Source organism: Ammospiza caudacuta, chromosome 19, assembly GCF_027887145.1.
Source record: "Ammospiza caudacuta isolate bAmmCau1 chromosome 19, bAmmCau1.pri, whole genome shotgun sequence".
Lineage (NCBI taxonomy): Eukaryota > Metazoa > Chordata > Aves > Passeriformes > Passerellidae > Ammospiza > Ammospiza caudacuta.
The window spans coordinates 5,380,413-5,403,107 of record NC_080611.1 but is presented as its reverse complement, the minus strand read 5'-3'; the positions used below and the strand labels follow the sequence as shown (position 1 = coordinate 5,403,107).

General features: G+C 41.3%; 1 protein-coding gene across 1 annotated transcript in view; it reads left to right on the top strand.

Moving 5' to 3' along the window:
• OGFOD3 (2-oxoglutarate and iron dependent oxygenase domain containing 3) overlaps positions 1-20,940 on the top strand; it is a 35,430-nt gene extending 14,490 nt beyond the window's left edge. The window contains exons 8-10 of the mRNA XM_058817323.1: positions 3,960-4,113; positions 11,391-11,514; positions 19,075-20,940. Of these exons, the coding sequence (XP_058673306.1) occupies positions 3,960-4,113; positions 11,391-11,514; positions 19,075-19,223 (427 nt within the window). The 3' untranslated portion in view covers positions 19,224-20,940. The remainder of the gene's footprint in view (positions 1-3,959; positions 4,114-11,390; positions 11,515-19,074) is intronic.
• Positions 20,941-22,695: the final 1,755 nt, after the last annotated feature.

Sequence of the window (22,695 nt, the reverse complement as noted above, 5' to 3'; positions counted from 1 at the left end):
AAGGTCACTTTAAAAATACACTCTTGGGAGAAATAACTGAATGTAATTCATGTCTAAGTATTACTGCTTGCAACAATAAATAAACTGAGAAGGCATCCTGAGCCAGGGGCCTGATTTCTGAGCTGTCTCTGTCAAAATTACATTGCTTCAGACTCAATTATGGTTTCTAGGCTGATGCTTTAACCACCATCTGCCAAGCACATTACAGATGTTGCACATAATAAATGAAATGTTTATTCAGAAAGGAGACCTTTAATCAGGGTGTTTGCTGGAAGGGGTGAGTTGAGCAGAAAACAGCACAATCAAAAGATTTATTCCCAAAACCTGACAGCTGATGAAGGCAGAGACAGGAGGAGCAGGGAGGAGCTGTGGCTTTGCTTTGTGTGTGTGTTGTGTGTGTGATTGCTGTTAGAGGAGCCCTTTGCTTTGTCAGCTCCCTGGGCAGTGCTGACAGGTGGGATCATCAGGAGTTGTGTGCATTGAGCTCTGAGTGCTCCTGTCGCCATGGCTCAGTCACACTTTGCTCCTAACTGCATTTTTTGTGTTGGTCTGGCAGAGCCTGTGTCTCACAGAAACTTTTCAGTGGCACTTTCATCTCTTTGTGCTGCTGCTACATTAAACTGGCAGCTTGGCAAGCTGCAAACTTCCTTTCTTTCAAGTTGTGTGTTCCTTGAGCTTCCAACTATACTTCACTGGCTTTTTTTAAAATTGTCTTCCTCATCAAAAATTTTACATTTTCTTCCTCACCAAAAATTTCTTCCTCTAACTCAAAAAAGTGACTGATTGTGGTGGTGCTCACAGGGGTCTCAGGATGAGGGAAGAGATGAGAATGTTGACTCCATGTTTCAGAAGGCTTGATTTATTATTTTATGATATATATTATATTTAAACTATACTAAAAGAATAGAAGAAAGGATTTCATCAGAAGTCTAGCAAGGAATAATAAAGGAATGGAATGATAATAAAATCTTGTGACTGACCAGAGAGTCTGACACAGCTGACTGTGATTGGCCATTAATTACAAACAACTCTATGAGACCAATCACAGACCCACCTGTTGCATTCCACAGCAGCAGATAATCATTGTTTACATTTTGTTCATGAGGCCTCTCAGCTTCTCAGGAGAAAAAAAAGGAAAGGATTTTTCATAAAAGATGTCTGTGACAACTGTTTTTACAGAATCTGGTGCTCATGTGCTCCTCTCAGGGAGTTCTGCTCTGCCTTTTGGTATTTCCCATTGACTCAGTGCACATGGACAAGGGCTGCTGCTGACAGATGTGGGGAGAGCATGAACTTGGTGCTGAGCATTAATTTGGAGCATTCATTTGGTTGACTGGAGGCTGTTCCTGGGCATTTCTTGCCCCTGAGAGCTCTATTACTGCATCTGCCAGGGTTCACCTCAGCAGCATGAATGAGACAAGAGTTGCTGTGCTTATGAAACTAAATGCTTCTCCAGCATGAAGAAATATTTTCTTTGTAGCCATAATCCTCCAGAACTGTCCCAAGAGTTGTGAAGAGCCAAGAGCAGTGAGGGAAGGGAGGCTCCTGCTGCTTCTGGGTCACAGAGGCTGAGGGATCAGTGTGGCTCTCCCAGTTTTGGGCTCATTCATTCCCTTCTTCTGAGCTGAAATTTGGCTTCTCTTGTCACTTGGTTTAGACATGAAGGGCAATGCTTTTGTCCTTAAGTATTTTGCCAGTAGTTTGTGTTTGGAACAGCAAGGCAGGGAGTGGAATGAAAACCTACAGTCATATTGATAAATGTTGAAATGGCCTGGCCAGCAGAAAACAGACTGTACAGAAGAATGTTTCTAGGCTAAAAAGTGACCTTATTCTATTTTTCAAAGCTGTATTTGTCATATTGAGTAGGACTTTGCATCCTGTTTGGTTTGTAAAACACGCATTGTGCCCAAAACATTGCACATCGGTCTCCAAGAGGAGAGAAGCTTTAACAGAGCCTTATAAACAGCAGACAGCAAACCTTAACAGAAAGCTTTTAAAAGTGAAAAATTAATCATGCTGAAAGAAGAGGGAGGACTCTGCAGAGAGGACAACTGGAGGAATTCAGTTATGTCAAGACTGTGACTGCTTGGGAGGGGATTTATCCCTGGCTGCTGCAGGGGCCAGAATCAGCTGCTCTGCTGTTCGTGGCTGTGAATTCTTCAGCTGCCTTGTTCAAAGCTCTCCATTCACAAAATGAATAATTGCACTTAATGCTTTCTGAGAGCCTTTCCTGCATCCTGCTCCTTGGAAAAAGCAGACAGCAAGATCAGCCTCCCACAGCATGAGAGGAAGGAGCTGTGGGTTCTTTCCTTTTGCAAACTCCACCACTATGTAGCACATGAAACCTCAGCTCCTGCAGCTGTATATATCCCTGAAAATCCTTCTGACTTCATTTGATACTTTGTATATTGCACATGTAAAGTAGCTTGAATTGACCCCTAAAAATGTAAAGTGAGACAGGTTAAAAAATCAAATCTGTGTGTGTTATTTCTATTTCTTGTGAGGGACTAGGTGCGAACAGAATGAATATTTAGTTTTTTTTAGTACTTGTGGATTTTAAGAGATGACTTTCACAGCCTATAGACTGTGAAACACACCACAGGTTTTAATTCTGCCACTTCTTTTTAGTCACCATTTAAGTTCCCTAGAGAAATACCTGGGAAAAACTTCTTGAAGCTTATGCTGAGTGGAGAAATGCAGTGGAAGATACAAACCTACTAATATAATTCCATGCACAACTTCAGAAATATGTTGTCTCTCTTTTTCTTTTTTGTACACTGTAATAGTGTAGTTGTGAAAGACATCTTGCATTCATTTAAAAAAATCTGGTAATAATACCAATACATATGTTGACCAAGAGCCCTGAATTTGATGGTGCCAGGGACTTCACCAGTTGATTTAAAAGCAATTAAAGGTTCTTCAGAGGCAACCCTTTTATGAAGGTACAACTTTACTTTTACCTGCTTTGGATTAAGAATATCTCTGTGAAAGCCTTTAATGTTCCAGCAGTTAACAAACAGTGGGATAGGTGTGGAAATACACAGGAAAACAGAAATTTTCAAACCTAGGCCACAGGAGACAAAGTTTGTGTCCCTTGATAGTCTGACAATTAAAAAAGAAACCCAAAGAAACAAACCCCAACCAAAATCCCTGGGAGGAGGTCCCTTTTCTCTCTCTCTTTTCTCTTTCGCGATCTCTTTTTCTTTTCTTTTTCTTTTCTTTTTCTTTTCTTTTTCTTTTCTTTTTCTTTTCTTTTTCTTTTCTTTTTCTTTTCTTTCTCTTTTCTTTCTCTTTTCTTTCTCTTTTTCTCCTTTTCTCTTTTTCTCCTTTTCTCTTTTTCTCCTTTTCTCTTTTTCTCCTTTTCTCTTTTCTCTCTCTTTTCTCTCTCTTTTCTCTCTCTTTTCTCTCTCTTTTCTCTCTCTTTTCTCTCTCTTTTCTCTCTCTTTTCTCTCTCTTTTCTCTCTCTTTTCTCTCTCTTTTCTCTCTCTTTTCTCTCTCTTTTCTCTCTCTTTTCTCTCTCTTTTCTCTCTCTTTTCTCTCTCTTTCCTCTCTCTTTCCTCTCTCTTTCCTCTCTCTTTCCTCTCTCTTTTCTCTCTCTTTCCTCTCTCTTTCCTCTCTCTTTCCTCTCTCTTTTCTCTCTCTTTTCTCTCTCTTTCCTCTCTCTCTTTCCTCTCTCTCTTTCCTCTCTCTCTTTCCCCTCTCTCCCTCTCTCTCTCTCCTCTCTATCTTTTCTCTCTCTTTTCTCTCTTTCCTCTCTCTCTCTTTCCTCTCTCTCCTCTCTCTCTTTCCCCTCTCTCCTCTCTCTCCTCTCTCTCTTTTCTCTCTCTCCTCTATTCTCAGGCAAAATCAGACATGGCTGTGTGTTCCCACGTTTCTCAGGTGAGGATGAGCAGTGAGTGATGAAGAGCACAGGAGCAGCAGGAGGGAGGTGGCACTGACACCCTGTGTGTTCTTTGCAGGGATGTGAGGCAGAGGATTCAGCAGAGGATTGCTCAGGTGTTTGGGATCAGCTCTTCTGCCTTGTACCTGACCAAGCCAACCTTCTTCTCCAGGATGAACAGCACAGGGGCCAAGACAACACATGATGAGTACTGGCACCCACACGTGGACAAGGTGAGGAGGGCCTGACATGGGATGCAAATATCTGTTATTATTATTATTAAATCACCTTGAAATCATTTTGCATTTAAACAGTCCATCAAACAGGTTTGAAAACTGGTGCTTCAGGGGATGAACCTAATGGGAGATAAGTGAGTTTAAGAAACACAGGCTATTACATCCCATTCATTTTTATTTTCTCTAATTTAGCTTTGTTAGAATTAGTAAACTGTGAGAATGACTAGTCAGGAATCTCTTTTGTCAGAAACACTGATTAAAATGACCTGAATTGCTCTTTCAGCCTGACCTAGAAGGAGCTGTTTCACAGTGGTCAGTTGGTCACTGTTGTTATTGATCTAAGGTTTAATATTTGTATTTCTGCTATATGTGAATTGAAGCTTTTTGTGTTTCAGTGGGGATGTGGGACCTGGTACCCTCTTTCAATAATTTGGTGTTTTGATTCTTTTAACTGCACAGTCTAATTTCTAGGCTTATAGCTTAATACTTGTCATTTCTCAATGGACTTAAATTATTTGGTATTGAGTTTATTTCTGAGTGTCACTGAGTTCAAGCATTCTGTGCAGGACAGTAGAATACCAACAATGGAAGAATCAAAGAAAAGAAAAAAACACCTCACAACCCCAAAAAAATCAACCCAAACAAACAAAAAACCATCTCCACAATACCCACATTTCATGCCTCCAGGATTTATAAATGAGTCACTCTGGAGTCAGGGATTACCCAGAATGGAACCAAATAAAATAATCCCAGCAAATTCCAAGTTATTCCTTAGGGCTCAAGTCTGTAAGTGAGCAGTGTAGCTTGAAGTCTATGACCTGAGACATGAAAAAATCAAACAGAAATATTCCTTGCCTGAAAGTATTTCCTGGGAAAAGCCAGTCTGAGGGAAGTGTCTTCTGTTGGTCACAGCATTGGTGTGAATTCCTGTGTCCTTGTTCATGTGAGCAGAAGCAGCTTAAATTTAGAAAATGTGGTGGTAGTGATGACACAGCTTATGTTTGGAAGCAGAAAGTCCTGCAGGGTGGAATCTGCCAGGTTTTGGGTGCCTCTGGTTTGAAGAGCTGTGATGTAACCAGTGAATAGGAATGGCTCTGGACCAGAGGTGTAGGGATGGTTTTGAAATCCAGATTGTTTTGGTAGGAAATGGCTGCAGGGAGCAAATTGTGCTGGTGGGGTTCACAGAAATTCCGTCATGTCATGCTCAGTTCCTGTGGGTTCTCTGCTTCCTTTTTCTGCCTCTCTTGGGGTCAGGATTGAAGGCACTTGAGATGATAGTTCACTTTCAGACCCAGGTGTTTGTTATTTCTTATCCATGTTACAGTCCCACAGCAGTGAGTTCTGCAGTCCTTCATTAGCAAGGCACAAAATGGTTAACTACCTCTTTTTACAAGATCTTTTAAGACTAAACTATCTAATTAAGAAATAACATCTAAATTATTTTCCTTTTCAACCCACTAACTGATCACTCAAAGCCTGCAATGAGGACTTTTCTGTCCAATTAAAAAACCTCACCCAAACCCATGAAGAAGAAGGAAGAAGGTAAAGAACAACCTGTCTCCACCCTAAAACCTGCATCTTGCTTCATATTTATTTATATATTTTTATTTTTTATATTTTTTCTATATTCTAAAATCCCAAACATTTTTTCCACCCTGTGATATTACACACTTCTAACCAACTCCACACCTGTAATCCCAGTGCTATCACTCAATTTTGGAAGCCTTCTCCACAGCCTCAGGTCAAATGCAGTGTTCTCTTGTGAGTCTGTGCCTTTCAGCACAGAAAGTTTCAAATTCTCAGCATCCAGGGTTCCAACAAATTCCAGGAGATCCTTGGGAAGAAGGAAACTCGTGATTCTGCTTGTGTGAAGTGCAGTGAATTCATTGGTTCTTACAGTTTTTCCACAGTTTCAGAGAATCAGATTTGGCTGCCACAAGGGTGGCAAAAGCAGTATATTTCAACAGTTTATGCTTATTTTCTCCACTCTTTTATTTCAGCCCCCAAAAAAGCCAATTTTAGAATTCCAGACTCTGATTTATTACTATAGTGAGATTTGTGTCTGCCCAAGGCCAGCTTGCCAGAATTCTCTTTATTCTTCTCTGCATGTGTTTTGCATTGGGAAATGAATAAGGTGGTTGGATAAACTCTCAATTAAGTGTTCCCACCTAAATATCTCCTGTAATGTACAAGTTATTTTATCATTTACATGCAAATAAGTTTACATGAAGAGAATTTGTGGAAGCTGCTTTTCTGTCCTGTCATCTTGAGAATGCCTGGACATGATGGACAGCAGGCTGAATGTTTTCCTGGTTTTATCCTTCTCTTTTGTCCATGTTTTATTTATCTTGCAGGCTGTCTGTTCAGGGAGCAGATACATCAATTGATTTGTCTTGGCTTTTTCTAACCCATCTCCTGCTTCAGAAAAAAACCGAAACAAGAAGGAAAAATGCTCTCCTAGACTTGGAATGCATAATCTAGACCTTAGTGGTGTTCTGTACTGAATAATGGGGCTGTCTGATTTCTGACAGTGGTTGCAGTCAGTGATCTTGGAGATCTTTTACACAACCTAAATAATTCTGAGTCTGTGAAGAGAATTATCCCAGTTGGGGCAGTTTCCAAACACCTTGTTCATAATCATAAATAGTCTGAGAGAGGTTAATTAGGATGAAGTTGTGCAGCTTCCCAGGTTGCCTCCAGTGCAGTCAGCCTGGCTTGTACTTTACTTCCTCCAGCAAACTTTTCCACTTCCAGACTGCAGTTGAAAGCAAGGAAAAAAACCAAATTTCTATTGATCTGAGGTAAAAAATTCTTCCCAGCAAAGAGTAGTAGAGTTCTTATGTGGCCTCCACAGCAAGTGTGAATGCTGGGAAGTTGAAAAAAGATCAATAAACTTGCCAGTTTTTTGGATGCTTTTCTCTTGGATCATTATTGATGCTTTTCCCTTGGAACAGAACAAATCACTTCAGGTATTTTTGCATGATTTAACAGTGAAGGTTATTCCTAGAAGATATCACAGTTTTTTCCTTGCCTCCTTCCATAAGAAAGGTAAAATGGAGCCTTAGCAAAAAGATGTCACTATATTTTCTGTTTCAGAGTGACATTGTTGTTAAAAAGATGTGGCTTCTTAGAACATATGAAAACCCCTCTTGCCTTTTCCCTGATGTTGCTGAGTCTACTGCAATTAGATTTCTCAATCTGAATCTCCCTGAAGACTTTTAACAGCATAATGGAGTAGTACAAATTTATTTTGTTTATGTGAGGCTTTGTTTTTTTCCCTCCTAAAATTTCCTTGGTTTGTGGTTACATAGGAATGGAAACCCTGAAATCACCCAAATGTCTCATTTAATCTTGTTGAATTTATAAGCCTCTAAGTCAAATGAAGAGAGTTAAGATGTGGAGTTTCATCTTGGACGGAATTTGTTTGGAGCTGAGGCTCCAAATGTCAAACACCTGATTTATAATGGGGTTGCTGTTGCACACTTCACACTGTCAGCACTGCAGCCTTCCACCATTCTCTGGTGGAATTTGGAGATTTGTGCACTCCCCTGCCTGGGCACAGATCCTCCCATCCTTCACAGAGCTGTCAGGCTCTGCCATAAGATGGTTTTGGGTTTGTTTTCCTTGAATTTCTTCTATCAGAGCTAGTCCAGCACTTCAGTGCACATTTCCCAAAATTTGTTCTGGGTTTTTTTTTAGCCTAAACATGTCCATGATCACTTTATAGCTATTTTTGTTCTTTCTCCCAGTTCTGCATCATCCCACCCCCAGGCATTTATGGGTAGGAATCATATCCCTTTCCAGCCTTTATTTCTCTGAGCTGAACAAGCCAAACCTAATTATTCTAATTATTTCTCCTTACCTGCATTGTGCTCTCCATGTCTCCAACCCTCCCCTGTACTTGCAGCCCTCTCTGGCACTGAGAGCAGCTGCTGTCTCTTCTAGCAGACTTTGCACCTTTCTTTTCTTCCCCTACATTTAATAAAACACATCAAAAGATCCCATTTCTACCCTGGGACAGCATCATTTCTGAAAATTGAGGAGGTTGATTGTCATTTCTGCTCAAAGCCATCACCTCAGCTCACCTAGAGCCCCATGCAATTCAGAGATGTGCTCTTTGCTCTTTTATTGTCTAATAGACACTGCCAATAACAGCACACTGGAAGGGCTATCAGGGTTATTCTGGGGCTTATCTACACAGAATTAGGTGAAAGCTTACAGGAAAAGAGAAGTTTTGACTCTTTTTCTGCAATGCTGATTGCAAAAAGTGAATTTTCTTCTGCGCTGGAAAGCAGAGGATGCTGTCCTAAATCTCCTCAGGAACTGCAGACCTCTTGCATGATCCTACAACTGTTAAGTTGCATAGAAATGTGTCCCTCAAAAAAACCCACTGCAAAATAGGACTGGCTAATCCTGGCAATTAATTCTATTTATAAAATAGCCTTTAAAGGAGACTATTATTTATTATTTATTTATTTATTTAAATATACTCATTATGAGCATTTACCATTAAATATTATCTGTGTTTGACTGTTTGGATAAGGACAATTAGGTGAAGGCTTAGAGGAAAAGAGAAGTTTTGACTCTTTTTCTGCAATGCTGATTGCAAAAAGTGAATTTTCTTCTGCACTGGAAAGCAGAGGATGCTGTCCTAAATCTCCTCAGGAACCGCAGACCTCTTCTATAATCCTACAACTGTTTAGTTGCATAGAAATGTGTCCCTCAAAAAAACCCACTGCAAAATGGGGCTGGCTAATCCTGGCAATTAGTTCTATTTATAATAATTAATAGCTTTTAAAGAAGTGTCATGTAAATATCATTATGAGCATCTACCATTAAATATTATCTGTGTTTGACTTTTTGAATAAGGAGTGTTCAAAATAGCACACTAACCATATGACATAGCAGGCTGAATGGAATTATCTGCATTTTTTACTCTTGTGTTGTTTACAAAGAGCTGTAGAAATTTGATTTGGAGCTGTGTGGCTTTTAGTGACGGCTTCTCTCATATAGTTTGATCTTTTGGTTCAATTATTAATCTGTCTGGTACTGGAAATCATTGCCAGGGTAACAAATATATTTGATATACATGGAGAGACTTTTAGCATTATAAATAACTGAGTTTAATTTAATGCCTGCTTTCCATAGTGTTGCATTTCTCAGGCCTGGTTGCTTTCTGAGAGTGAGTAATGAATAAGGACAGGAAGAGCAAAGCCATTTTCTCTTGCACACTTCATTCCCCAAATTAGTCATCTCTAGCAATCAGGTGTGTTTGGTTAGGCTAAAATGGTTGGTTCTTAGAAGTTTAGAATTGGTAAAACCACCTTGGAGAGTGCACTGGAGGAGCAAAGATTGCTGCTCCCCTGAAGAGTTGATAAAAACAGTTCTAATGCATTAAATTTGGAGCTATGAGTTGAATGAACTTCTGCACTGGCTGGAGCCTTCCTTAAATCGATTGGAAGTTTCTGTCACCAGGTCAGTGAAATGGAAAATGGCTCTGCAAAGCTGATTTGCATGGGAAGGGCTTTAGAGTGGCTCCTCTGAGGTGCTGCACTTGCTCATTAATTGCCATTTATTGCCTTGTATTGCTACCAGGGTCTGGAAAAATATGGAGAGAAGGGGATCACTGTAATATTTCTCTCATTTTTGTGGTTTGGCTTTTTTCCTCTGAGGCCTTATGGTCAAAATAATAACATGAGTATGAATGGAAATGTCTTCCTCTTCCATCTGCCGTTATGTTCTCTCTGGTCCTGCCCTTACAGAAAAAATGTGTACAACTGCTCCTGAGCCAAAATTTAACTGGCACTAATGAGTATAACTTGAAACATGACTGAAAATATTTAGAAAACTTCTAAGTTTGGAAGTAGCACCTACCTCTGACAGTCACCAGGTCAGTCAAAACACTCTGCAAATTCTGTGTATTTATACAGTACTACTGTGCTGCACGTTTCACTGCTTGACAGTGTAATGCTGAACTTTTGAGTTGAGATGCACAAAGAAATTGGAGAGCCCAGCCATTGATTTCAAGTATTTTTGTTAATTGCTGGTGACATGTAGATATGAAAGGAAATATTTCCAGGATCAGCTAAAGTCAATGTTAAATATTTAGATAGCTTCACTCTCAGTATTAGTATGTAGTATTTATTTTCTCAGTGGACATATCAACCAAAAATAATGCTTTAAAAGGAAGGAAGAAATCACCTTGCTGTACTTAAAAGTGGGATGTTTGGTCTGTAGGCTGAGAAGAAGCAGAGACTTCCAAAGTTCAGTTTGAAGGGTTTTTGTCACCATCATATTTTCTGGAAAAATCCCTTCACCAGGATATCTCTCTTGAGAAGCCTCAGAGAAAAAGGAAAACAATATTATCTCATTTGCTTCTCCTGTGTTTTGCTGCTTTGGAATGTGGTTTGGAGATTGTTTACCCACAGGTGATTGTTTCACTGGTTTCCTGTGAATTGTTTTTATTTATTGGCCAGTCAGGGCCATGCTGTGTCAGACTCTCTGGAGAGAGTCATGAGTTTTCATTATTATCTTTTAGCCTTGTGTCTGTATCCTTTCTGTATTCTTTAGTATAGTATTCTTTTAGTATAGTATTCTTTTATTTAATATAGATGATAAAATAATAAATTAGCCTTCTGATATCAGTGGAGTCAGATGCATCATTCCTCCCTCCAATGGTGGTCTCAGAAAATACAGCAGGTTTTAAACAAAACCTGTATGAAAAAGAGTAGAAGCTCCCTCAACAAATTATATTTACTTGGAAGTTCTGATTTACTGTGAATCTCCTGTGTGATAGTGGTGAAAAAATAGCAGTGAGGTATCCAGAAACCTTATACCCAAGATTAATCATGGGTGGAAATCATTAATCAAGTGTTGTTCTTCTGCATATTAATTTGAAATTAATTTGAAATCTGAAATTTTATCTTGGAGTAGCAGAAATCCTGTCTTTTTGATACTGTGCACTTCTGACAGTGTTGTTTTTTGCTCTTGAATGATGGAAATCAATCAATCAATCACTTCTCTAATGATGGAAACTGTAACAATAGAATTAATAAACATGACATGCTAGTCTTGCAGTGTTACAAGAGAATAGACTAATAAACACAGATAATCCTAGAAAAAGGTGTTCTTGGTTTTCAAAGACCCCTTTATTAAATACATGAAAAAACTGAGAATCAGCAAAACCCACCAGATCCATCTGCTCAATTAGCCGTGCTCTGCAGAGATAAGATCAAGAATTTGGTAAATTTTGGTAATTTTGGCTTCCCCCACAGGTGACTTATGGCTCCTTTGACTACACTTCTCTGCTCTATCTCTCTGACTACTCCAAAGACTTCGGGGGTGGACGTTTCGTGTTCATGGATGCAGATTCCAACAAGACAGTGGAGCCCCGAGCAGGTACGAGCCAGGCTGGCTGCAGCTTCTGCCATTTATTGACTTTTCTGGGCTGGCAGCTGCTGTGGGACTGGGTTTGTGGCAGCAGGAATAACGTGGGGTAGTGGAGCATGCTGTGGTCAGGTTGATGACATCAAAAATAAAGATTAGAGCAGGTTAAAATACAGCCACGGTTTGTAATGTGTGGTGTTAAACCGCCAGAAGTGACTTCCTGGGAAGATGTAGGGCTTAGAAGAGGTGGCCAGTTCTGACATTCTGACAGCTTAGCAGGTGGGAAATAGTAATAATAGTAATAATTTTAGATTCTTAGCTTTAAGACATTTACAGCATAGTGTAGCTAAAGCTGATAGGCCAGGAAACACTTATAGTATATTAGGAAATAGTTTGCTTCTGATTGTGATAGCATGAATTATAACACCTGTATTGTCTCACCCTTCTCAAGAGACTGAAAATAGAATAAAAGGTTCAAAACACCTCTCAGTTGCCCCATCTCTGAGTCAAAATGAGTTTAGTCTGACAACTGTGCAGCAAGAGCAGAGCTAACTGTCACTGCAGCAAATCCAAATTAAAGCAATTTATTTTACACTGGCCTGAAATTCCATTGCTGCTCAAGGTGGGGCTTAAAATACCCTGTAATGGCTGGGGGTGGGTGTGAAGGTGATGGATTGTCACAGCTCTGCTGGAGCATGGTGAACCAGGATTACTTGGCTATAAATCCATCCCTGCTTCCAGGAGGTCTGACAGGGATGAGCCTTTTGATGGCTGTCAGTTATAAATAAATAAAAAACCTTTCAGGCTGGTTTGAGATTTTTTTAATATGTGGATAATTTGAAACTAGAATTACTCTGGGGCTGCCTAGAGAGGAGCTCAGCCTCAGCTCATCTGTCTGGCAGGTGAGTGTTGAGCTTCCAGCAGTGTTACCTTTCATAATGCAAGATCAGCCACACTGCTGCAGGGAAGAAGAAAAAATGGGCAACTTTATATTCCTGTTCTGTTCTGTCTTTTTTTCTTTTCCAAGGCAGAAAAGATGGAAATTTACTAATTTAAAGAGCCTCAGTAATTGTCTGCTGACAGTTGTTACCCCAAGCAGAGCTGACTTCAGATTATTGCTGCCTGCAGATTGGGATGGGTGTTCTTTGAATTCTGGATCACAGTGATGCTGCTTTAGATTAACTCTGAGATCACCTGGGTTTGCCAGCAAGAACTGTGTGTTTGATTATTTTGTCTTTTATGATTGGAAGTAAACCCTAAACTGAAAGCTTCATGTTTTGCAAAATGCTGCTGCCAGTATTTTGAAAGAGAACACATTAAACTATTTTTCAGATGCAATTCTAAGATTACCAAATCTTTATAGCTGTAGATATCACAACTGAATTCTAGGTGTGTGAGGAGAGCTGTCTCAGCCTGGCTGCAGTGTGCAACATGCCCCTGACTTAATTTCCTAAAGTCTGTAACTGTGAAATTGCTTCCATTCAGCCCCATCTATTCATTTTCAGGTTTTCTGCTGCAAGGTCTTTGCTCTTGATGTTGTTTTGGGGGAAGAAGGGGAAGCTGATGAAATCCAGAATTTTCTTTTTGGCTGTCCCTTTGCCAGGGGCGTGTATGGGCAGTGCAACAAAGCAATGCACAAATATCCCTCATGGACACAGGAGAAAATTAATTACACTTTCCTAACACATCTCTGTTCTCACAGTTGTCAGGGCTCCTCTGATTGTGTCACAGCCTCTGGTGCACAATCCCCACTGACATCCTGTGAGCAAAGCAGAAAAGCTTGAGAGGTGAAGCACAATGTGAAGGCATTTGCACTTATTTTTCCTCTTGCTGATAAAATGTGTTTTGTGAAGGAATGACCCCAGGCTGTTTTCTGTTGCTGGAACAAGTTGATGTATTTTTCATGTTCATAATGTTCCTCTGCAATGTTTTTTCTCTCCTTCTGTCTTTTTGGCTTTTCTTTGTTTGTTTTGTTTTACGCTTCTTTTGATCCTTTGTGCTTCTCTTGCCACTCCAGCTCCACTTTTAAAACCACATGTTGATGAGCTTTCATGCTTCTCTTTTAGGAGCTCCAGGCTTTTCTAGGGATGACTGTCATAATCACTGGTTCAGTTTTCATACTTGACAACTAATTTACTTTTCTCTATTGCTAATGCCACTGCACTCCTAAAAGCTGGCACTTGCCTCACACTTAGCCTGCATTTTTGGGGACCCAATTCTGAGAGCCAAAATGAGCAGGTTTCTTTTTCTGTGAGCAGCAATTTGTCCAAGCGTCAGTGGGGAGCAGAAAGGCATTGTTAGTGATGCAGCAGAGCAGAAAAGCAGCAATTGGAAATCCAAGAAAAAGCAGTTAAAGCATTGTGGGATGTCCTGTGTTTGAAATGCTGCCTGGGCAGGTCCCACTGCTGCTGCAGATGCGTTTGCAGCACTGCTCTGGTGAGGATCAGTGGCAGCAGGGCACAGGGAGAACTGTTCTGCCAGCAGTGGAGCCTAAATTAAGATGCTTTTCACTTCCCTCAGTGGACATCACTTGCACATTACCTAAGAAGTCTCTAAGTCCTGACTCTCACATAGTTCACTGAACAACTCTCTAATTTATAGGATGATCTTTAACATCTCCTAGTTAGGTTGTTAGCAAACATTAGCTTTAAGAAGGAATTGTGATTTATTAACATTGAGGCTCTTCAGATTATTTTTTTTAACAGAAATGAACAAGTCAGCACCAGTTCAAGTGTACAGACCTCTGGCTAATTCATAACCAGACGTGGCATGAAGGAACACATCTTTCTTGTGTTCTGATGGGCTTCAGAAGTGAATATTTGTCTTTTGACATCAGTCAGAACCTCTCTCTGCTACAAGAAACTCACTGTACCATGAGGAAGAAAATTCTTAATGCCAAGGGATATACAACTTTGAAAAGAATTTTTTTTGTGACAAAGAAACAGATCTAAAGTAGAATCTGTTCCTTTAAAATATACATGGAATTTCTGTTTCCAAAATCGTCATACTGGGATTTTTCCACCTCTTTGCACCAGGATTGGCTCTGTTTGAGAGACTGTAAGAACCAGAGCAACATTTTGAAAATTAAGCCCTTCAAAACAGAGCCCTTTCAATATTAACTCTTCTTGCTGGTCTGAGACATGTTTTAGTAATCTGCAAGATATAAGGAGGAATAAGAATAAATGGCAAATATCAAGGCTTTCCTTTTTCAATCACAAAATTGGTATTCTTTCTTCTGCTGCTAAACTTGTCAGTGTTTAAAGTTTCACATTTTAAAATTTCATTATTTTGCCGAGTCTTGTATGAATTTGGGGTCTGGCAACATTAGTCAGGTCCCAGACTTCACTTGATCATCAAGTGTAGATGAAACTGCTGTTGGAATGAAATCCCAGTTCTGGTTCTGTGTTCTTTATTTGCATGTGCATTTCTTGGTTTGAAGGTCAGCTTTGCTGCACTTCTTTTCAACTTACAAGGCAATTTGTTCTTCATACAAGTAATTTATTATACAAAGGCAGCAGGAAAGATCACAATCACTTCTGTGTGTTGCTGGGAGAAAGTAATTTGTGGGGCAAAATGAATTCTGTACGTTGGAGAGTGCAGTGTGACTTTAATCTCAAACTTATCTGGAACTGTAAAATATTTGATTTGAAGGTATAAGATATTTGGGAACCCAAATATCCCATACAAACAATCTCATCTTCCTCTGTATTCAATCCACATCCTCCAGGTTCAGTCTAGCTCATGATAATCTGCCAATTCCAGCTTCACTTTTGCTCCAATCAGTAAAAAACTGCAGCACATCTTGAAGTTAAATCAATATCAGCTGAAAGCTGAGAATAATTTTTAAAAAAGCCACAGAAATAGCTGTCAGTCCTGGTGAGGAACAAATGGAGGCAGCATTAGCAGCTGCAGTAAGCACTAGCCATGCAGAGGACAGCAATTCTTAGTGATTTGCAAAACATAACACAAATTGTGCCAGGGACTGGTGAGGTGATTGCAGAGAGTGGTAGGAAAAGGAGAATCTGTTGCAGTCCAGGTTCCTTTTGTGGGATTTGCTTAAAGCACTTAAATTCTCCCAATTCATAATTTTAAAATAAATAATTGACTTACTTAAATAAATTTTATTGTGTGCTTGCAGAAAACATTATTACCAGTTTATTTGCCTAATGATGTGATAGGGTTTCTTGGACACTACATGAGAATGAATTGGTGATTAATCCTAAACAGATGCAGAGGATGAGAAGACAACTGTTGTGCATTTTCCCTGGCAGTGCTCCTGTCTGGCTGTCACTCAGCAGCTGAGATGCAGCTTTTCCTTCTTTCCTGAGGAACATTTAGAGCTGATAAATGTTAGGCGGAGAGTGGAAGCTGTCAGTGCATGAGATGAAAGATCTGTGGTGCCAAATAAACTGTTCCTCCTTCCCTTTCACCAGACAGAGGAGTTGCTTCCAAGAATTCACAGAATGACAGGGTTGATAGAGACCTTCAAGAATTCACAGAATTCACAGAATCTCTGGGTTGGAAGAGGCCTTCAAGGCCATCGAGTCCAACCCAGTCCCAACCCCTCAGCCAAACCCTGGCCCCCAGTGCCACATCCAGGCTTTGTTAAACACACCCAGGGATGGGGACTCCACCACCTCCCCGGGCAGCCATTCCAGAACTTTATCACCCTTTCTGTAAAACACTTTTTCCTGCTATCCAACCTGTATTTCCCTTGGTGCAGCTTGAGGCTGTGTGCTCTGGCTGTGTCAGTGCTGCTGCAGAAAGAGCCCAGCCCCAGCTGAGCACAGGCACCTTTCAGGAGCTGTGAGAGTGATGGGGGCACCCCTGAGTCTCCTTTTCTCCAGGCTGAGCACCCCCAGCTCCCTTCCCCACAGTGTTCCCAGTGCCCCCCAGCCATGGGCAGTGCATGGGGCTGAGACCCTTCCCATTCCCCCAGCCCTTCTTTGCCTCCCTTCCATGGAGGAGAGCAGGGACACAGATGGAATGGGAATTAGTAAATTAACATTCTCTACCCTCTCTTTCAACATTTGTACTGATAAAAGTAATGTACTGTGGAAAGAGTGTGCTTCTGCTTCAAAAATATTGTAAAGGAAATAAGTTTAAGAGAAATTCTTCCCAAGTGAGGAAAGAGCATCTTTGACTATATAGCCTTGTTCAGTTACCCAGAGACCCCAGTTGATGCATATGGGAGCACACTGATACTATATATATGAAGACATATTTATTAAAGGAAAAAAGACATTCAGTATAGCCCAAAAAAATTCTATTTAACTGGCTTAACACACTGAACCTTGTGTAGCTGTGAATTACTGCTACTTCTAGTCAGAGATCAAACAAAACAGCTTGAAAATCAGTTTAAGGCAAAGCTTTGGGTGAGCAGTTGAGGGACCAATAATAATAATGTATTTTAATGAAGTTGAAATATGGTTTAAAAGGGGGAAAAAAGTCGTGACACAGGGGATTTGTATGGAATCCTTGAGGGCAGCACTGGTAGGACAGGAGCACGATGCCTTCATTTAGTTTTTCATCCAGAAAAGCAGGACAGTGAGGTGGGAATGAGCTGTGCCCACAAATGGATCTGTTCTCTCCATGTCTGACTTCACCCATTATTGAGCTGCAGGCACAGAAGGGATGAAATTGCTATGAAAGACTCTGAATGCACTCTGAGGATTAGATGTGAGCTGCAGCTGAACATGAAAGGAACTCAGGGGTTAGTGGGGAAACCCAGCCCCATAAAGCCAGTCCAGGTTTGTCCAAATCCCCCCTGGGTGCTGCTCAGGAGGATGCAAACAAAGGAACTTCTGGATCTTTGGGGTCCTTTTAGAAGAGAAACCCAGTGATGTGCCTGGTACCCACTGCAGCCGTGGAGGTGGGGTAAGGGTTGGAATGGCTCATGTTGTTGTTGTGCAGACTTCAGGCAGGCTCCAGCTTTCAAACAAACTGGAATTTGAGCAGTGGAGAGAAAGCCTGAGCAGGAGAACCTCATGCTGTTGAGGTGAGGGAGCTGTGCAGGTGAGAAATTTTGGCTTCCTTGGGAGAACTGGAGCAGTCCCACAGAGTCACATCAGTTCAGAGTTACCTGTGGACATCAAACATCAAACCTGTACATTCTCAGAAGAATTTATTCATGTGGGAATGCAGAGGGCTCCATTCTGCTGTCTCACAGAGGGGGATGGCAGTGTGCTCTGCTGTCAGCATCAAAGTCACTGCATTTCCATCTCATCTGGTGCCACCTGAGGCCCACAGTGTCCCCATGCAGGGTGGTGATGGTCAAGGCTTTGGGCAGGCACACCCCTGAGCACTTGTATCTACAAAAAAGAACTGCCAAGCCCATGCATGGATGGAGTGGCTCTTCCTAAGGAAAGTGAATTTGGGCATGGCTGATGGATGGCTTTGTGACCTGTCTTGAGTGGGAGTGATCAGAGCAGGCACAGAAAGTGATAGCAAACACTTGGTGCAATGCTGACATCTGCCACAGCTGCTTGGAACCTGCTGAGGTTTTGTCTCTGAAGGCTTTTTGCCACCTCTGTGGTGCTTCCTCCTCCTTTGGTTCAAAATCAGAGCCAGGTCTAGAAGGGGAGCAGGGAGGAAATCATTTCACTTTGCTGACAGTCACTAAAGTTGCACTTCTTTGGTTTTAATTGAGGCAGCTAAGAACTGGCTGCCATGTTCTTGGCTTTTATAAAATAGCTTTGGGTGGGATTTTATGGCAGCAGCTCTCTGGCCACAGAGAGAAACACAAAACTTTCCCAGGCATTGCCTGACAAAGTCAGTGAGAAGATCAGAGAAAAGAATGGGAAACAATTCTTATCCTAACTTGCTGCACCTGTTGTTGTGAACATGTGGAATGTGTTATGGAGATTTGTGTACCAAAGGGTGGTTTCTTAATTAGCTACTGGTGATTTGATTGGAGGACCAATCAAGTCTACCTGTGTCATAACTGTCTATAAAAGCACTGGGTTTCTTAATTAAGAGAGAGATTGATCAGAGCCTTCTGTGAATCAATGCTAATTATTACCCACTGTGATGAAAGGATTGCATGTCCAGCTTTGTGGCACCAAGGATTGATGTATGTTTGAAAGGGTTAAAAGCTGTCAGAGTGCAATGTAAGCTCATAGCATGAAGGATGAATATGTTTGAAAGGGTTAAAAGCTGTCAGAGTGCAATGTAAGCTCATAGCATGAAGGATGAATATGTTTGAAAGGGTTAAAAGCTGTCAGAGTTCAGTGTAAACTCATAGCATGAAGGGTTAGTGTATGAAGCTCATGGTATGAAGGATTCATTTATATTTGAAAGTGTAAAAAGGTGTCAGAATGCAGTGTAAGCTCATAGCATGAAGGGTTAATGTATGTTTGAAAGGGTTAAAAGCTGTCAGAGTGCAATATGAGCTCATAGAATGAAGGATTGATGTGTGTTTTAAAGGGTAAAAAGCTTTCAGAGTGCAGTGAGAGCTGCACAGTTTGTCTGATCACCTCTGGGCTCCCGGCTCACTGGAGAGCAGCGGAGCAGTGGAGGGAGAGCTGCAGCTTTGGCAAACTCCACTGAAGGGTTCAATGTTTGTCTTTGCAGGCCGGGTGTTGTTCTTCACCTCGGGCTCGGAGAACCTGCACCGGGTGGAGAGGGTGCAGTGGGGCACTCGCTTTGCCATCACCATCTCCTTCAGCTGTGACCCCCAGCACGGCATCGGGGACCCCGGGGTGACAGGGCACCATCCCTGAGTGCCCTGCAGGGACAGACCCCGGGGTGACAGGGCACCATCCCTGAGTGCCCTGCAGGGACAGACCCCGGGGTGACAGGGCACCATCCCTGAGTGCCCTGCAGGGACAGACCCTGGGGTGACAGGGCACCATCCCTGAGTGCCCTGCAGGGACAGACCCTGGGGTGACAGGGCACCATCCCTGAGTGCCCTGCAGGGACAGACCCTGGGGTGACAGGGCACCATCCCTGAGTGCCCTGCAGGGACAGACCCTGGGGTGACAGGGCACCATCCCTGAGTGCCCTGCAGGGACAGACCCTGGGGTGACAGGGCACCATCCCTGAGTGCCCTGCACAGCAGCTCTGCATGACAGCAACCTGCAAGAAGAGAGGAGAAAGCAGCTCTCTGAACCTCACATGCAGTCAGAACTGCCCAGCTCTGGGAACAGCTGTCACACATTTTGATTTCACAGCTCCTTTTCCATAAATATTGCAAATGGTGGCTCAAGGACCATCCTGAATTTGATGCATTCTGAAAATGGTTTGACTTCATATGCCATGGGGACAGGCTGCAAAGAAGAGAGAATGGGCTCCACAAAAAGAGAGAATGGACTCCACAAAAAAGAGAGAATGGGCTCCACAAAAAAAGAGAGAATGGGCTCCACAAAAAAGAGGGAATGGGCTCCACAAAAAGAGAGAATGGACTCCACAAAGAAGAGAGGATGGACTCCACAAAGAAGCAAGAATGGGTTCCACAAACAAGAGGGAATGGGCTCCACAGAGAAGCAAGAATGGGTTCCACAAACAAGAGAAAGTGGGTTCTTCAATTTTTTAATATTTTTTTAAAAATTCTTCAGTTTGAAAGACACAAGCAATCTTTGGGCCATGCCTTGATGTGACTCCCAGGCTGCTGTTACCTGTTCACTTCTTTGGTCTCCTCATTACTAATGTGGTGTAGAAGGTCTGACCTCAGTGAATTGAGCCTCAGTTAATTGAGACCTGAGTTAATTGAATGTTACTGTCTAGAGCACACCTTCTGCTGAGAGGGATGGATTCTCTGAGTGTGGCATCAGTGGGGAATACCCTGAGCCTTGAACTTTTTTAAAAATGTAATTACTACTGATTCATAATTCAGGAAGTCTCTCAGTAGCTATTTTTTGATTTCTCTTTTCCAGTTTAGTAAGAAGACTTTTTTTGTTAATGAGAATCCTGAATATTAAATTGCAGGTTCTTCCAAGAGGAGCTGTGTGCAAACTCATGCATAATCCTGCCAAATACTTTAAGGTTTTTACTGCAGAGATTTCTGTGGGTCAGGAGGTTGATAAATAAATGGTAGAAAAACCTATTTTCAATCAAACTCTGAAATAACCACATTGATCTGGTTTATTACCTGGATGTATAATTTCTGGATGTATAATTTCTGTGAAACACTGAAAATCTGGGAATGTGCTTTGATTTTTTTTTTAATTTTTTGCAAATGGTTTGGACTTTATAATGTTACCTTTTGTGGAAATAATAAATACTGGGGGGAATTACGCTGAAAATCAATATAAAGAGGAGTAAGAGGACACTTGGACTTGTGAGGGCTCTCATTGGGCACACCAGCAAGATTAGTCCTCTGTAATTTCATTTCTTTGTTCTGAATCTTAAAAACTCTTCCTTGTCTGTACTAACAAGGGAGAATTGTTAAATTGTCTGAATGCAAGGAAATATTAAAGTCACTTGGGTTTCATATTGAAATACTTGTCTTAAAGCCTGTTTTTTTCCAAGGAATTTGCATTACAACATGTTTTAAATCTGTGTGAAGACAGACCAAGATCACCAGCAGCTTTAGTGGATTGAGCTTGATTCAAATGTAGCTTTAAATGAGATTTAAATGTAGGGCAAAAGCCTAACATGAATGGCCCTGTGTTTGCTGGTTTCTCCTGTGAGTGGCACTTCTGGAGCTGCCCTCTGTCAAATCCTGCTCAACAAAACCATCTCAGCCCATGGGGGAAATCTCAGCTCATCTCCTCTTGGATTTTCACCTTCTGAAGATCCCGTGTCCTGTAATAACTGCAGCCCCTGGTGCATCTCCTGCTGGGAACTGATGGATACTCAGAAATAAAATCAACTGGTTTTTGTCTTTTGGAGTTTTTAAGCCTCAGTAATCTGGTCATTATGATGACCAAACCTGTCAGCTGTGATTTGTTGGGAAATTGTGCACTGTGCACGGTAGGTGAGCTCTTCTCTGGAAAAAAGCCAAATATTTTGTATCTTTTAGTGCCACTGAGATTCTTCTGTTTAGAGCTTCAATATCCAGACTGCTAAAAGCAATGCCCAAATCTAGGGAGAATTTAAATGGCAAATGAGGAAATAAAGAGCAATCTAAAAGTTTCTGAAGGTGACCTCCAGCAGGAAGCAGTAATTGCAGAATGTTCCTGGGGCACAGTGGAATTTGAATTCAATTCAAATTATTCAGCTTAATAAGAACAAACTTGGTTGAATTTATTTTAGGCCACTTAAATACCCTGAATAACTTTTTATTAAGAGTCTCTCCAGGTAATGGCATCTAACTCTGAAGTTGAAATAAATTAATTTCTGCCCTTTTGGAGGCTCTGCTGCCTGTTGCTACTGGGAACTGCGGGGCTCTGATTTTTAGAACTCTGACTGCTGCAAGGGCAGGATTTCTTCAAGAAATGAAGAAATATTCAAGTAGCATCAATCTGGTGCCAAACTGCTGCAGAGAAATGTTCTTAACTGAGCAGAGGAGATGTCAGAAGGTGGCTGGATGTGTCCCAGCTGTGTGAGGACCTTTCTGAAGAGTTAAAACCAACTCAGAAAAGGTCAGAGCTTGTGCAGTGGGAATTGGGGCCCAGTCCTGGTGGTAAAATTACAGCTTTGCACCTGAAAGCAGACTTGGTACAAGTGTCTGGGAATGCTGGGTTGTGTTTGGGAAGGAAATTACTTGAAAGGAAAGGGAAAGGCTGCTGGTGTGAGAAGTCCCAGAGTAAAATAGGAAATGCAGCAGGAGGGGAAGCCAGATTTGACTCCTTACAGTGAGACTGAGTGAAGCCTCCTGAGGACTTCTGGGAAGTTGTGCTACTTTTAAAACCATATTTCCATTCAAATGTTTTATGGAATATCAGGAACTTTTTCAAAACTGACAGGTTTTGTGGTCACATTAAGTTTTTAGTGTACACCTACCTTTCAGATCTGTAGAGTGCATTCAATTTTAATTTTTTTATCCCCTGTGATTTTAGGAGCTCTAGGTGGACTTCTTGGCATTCCTCATGGATAACATTTTCATTGTGTAAGCAGTTGTGGAATCATTATGGCTTTGAATTCCTTGTAAGTCAACTGAAGGTTTAGGAAGATACATTTATATTGAGATATTTTTGAATATGTATAATCCACCTGAAATATTTTGCACTCTATCTCAGTTTCAAATCCAGAAATGTTTACAAGGATACCCAATTTACAAAAAAAATATTTAAATCTGGATTTATACCAGAA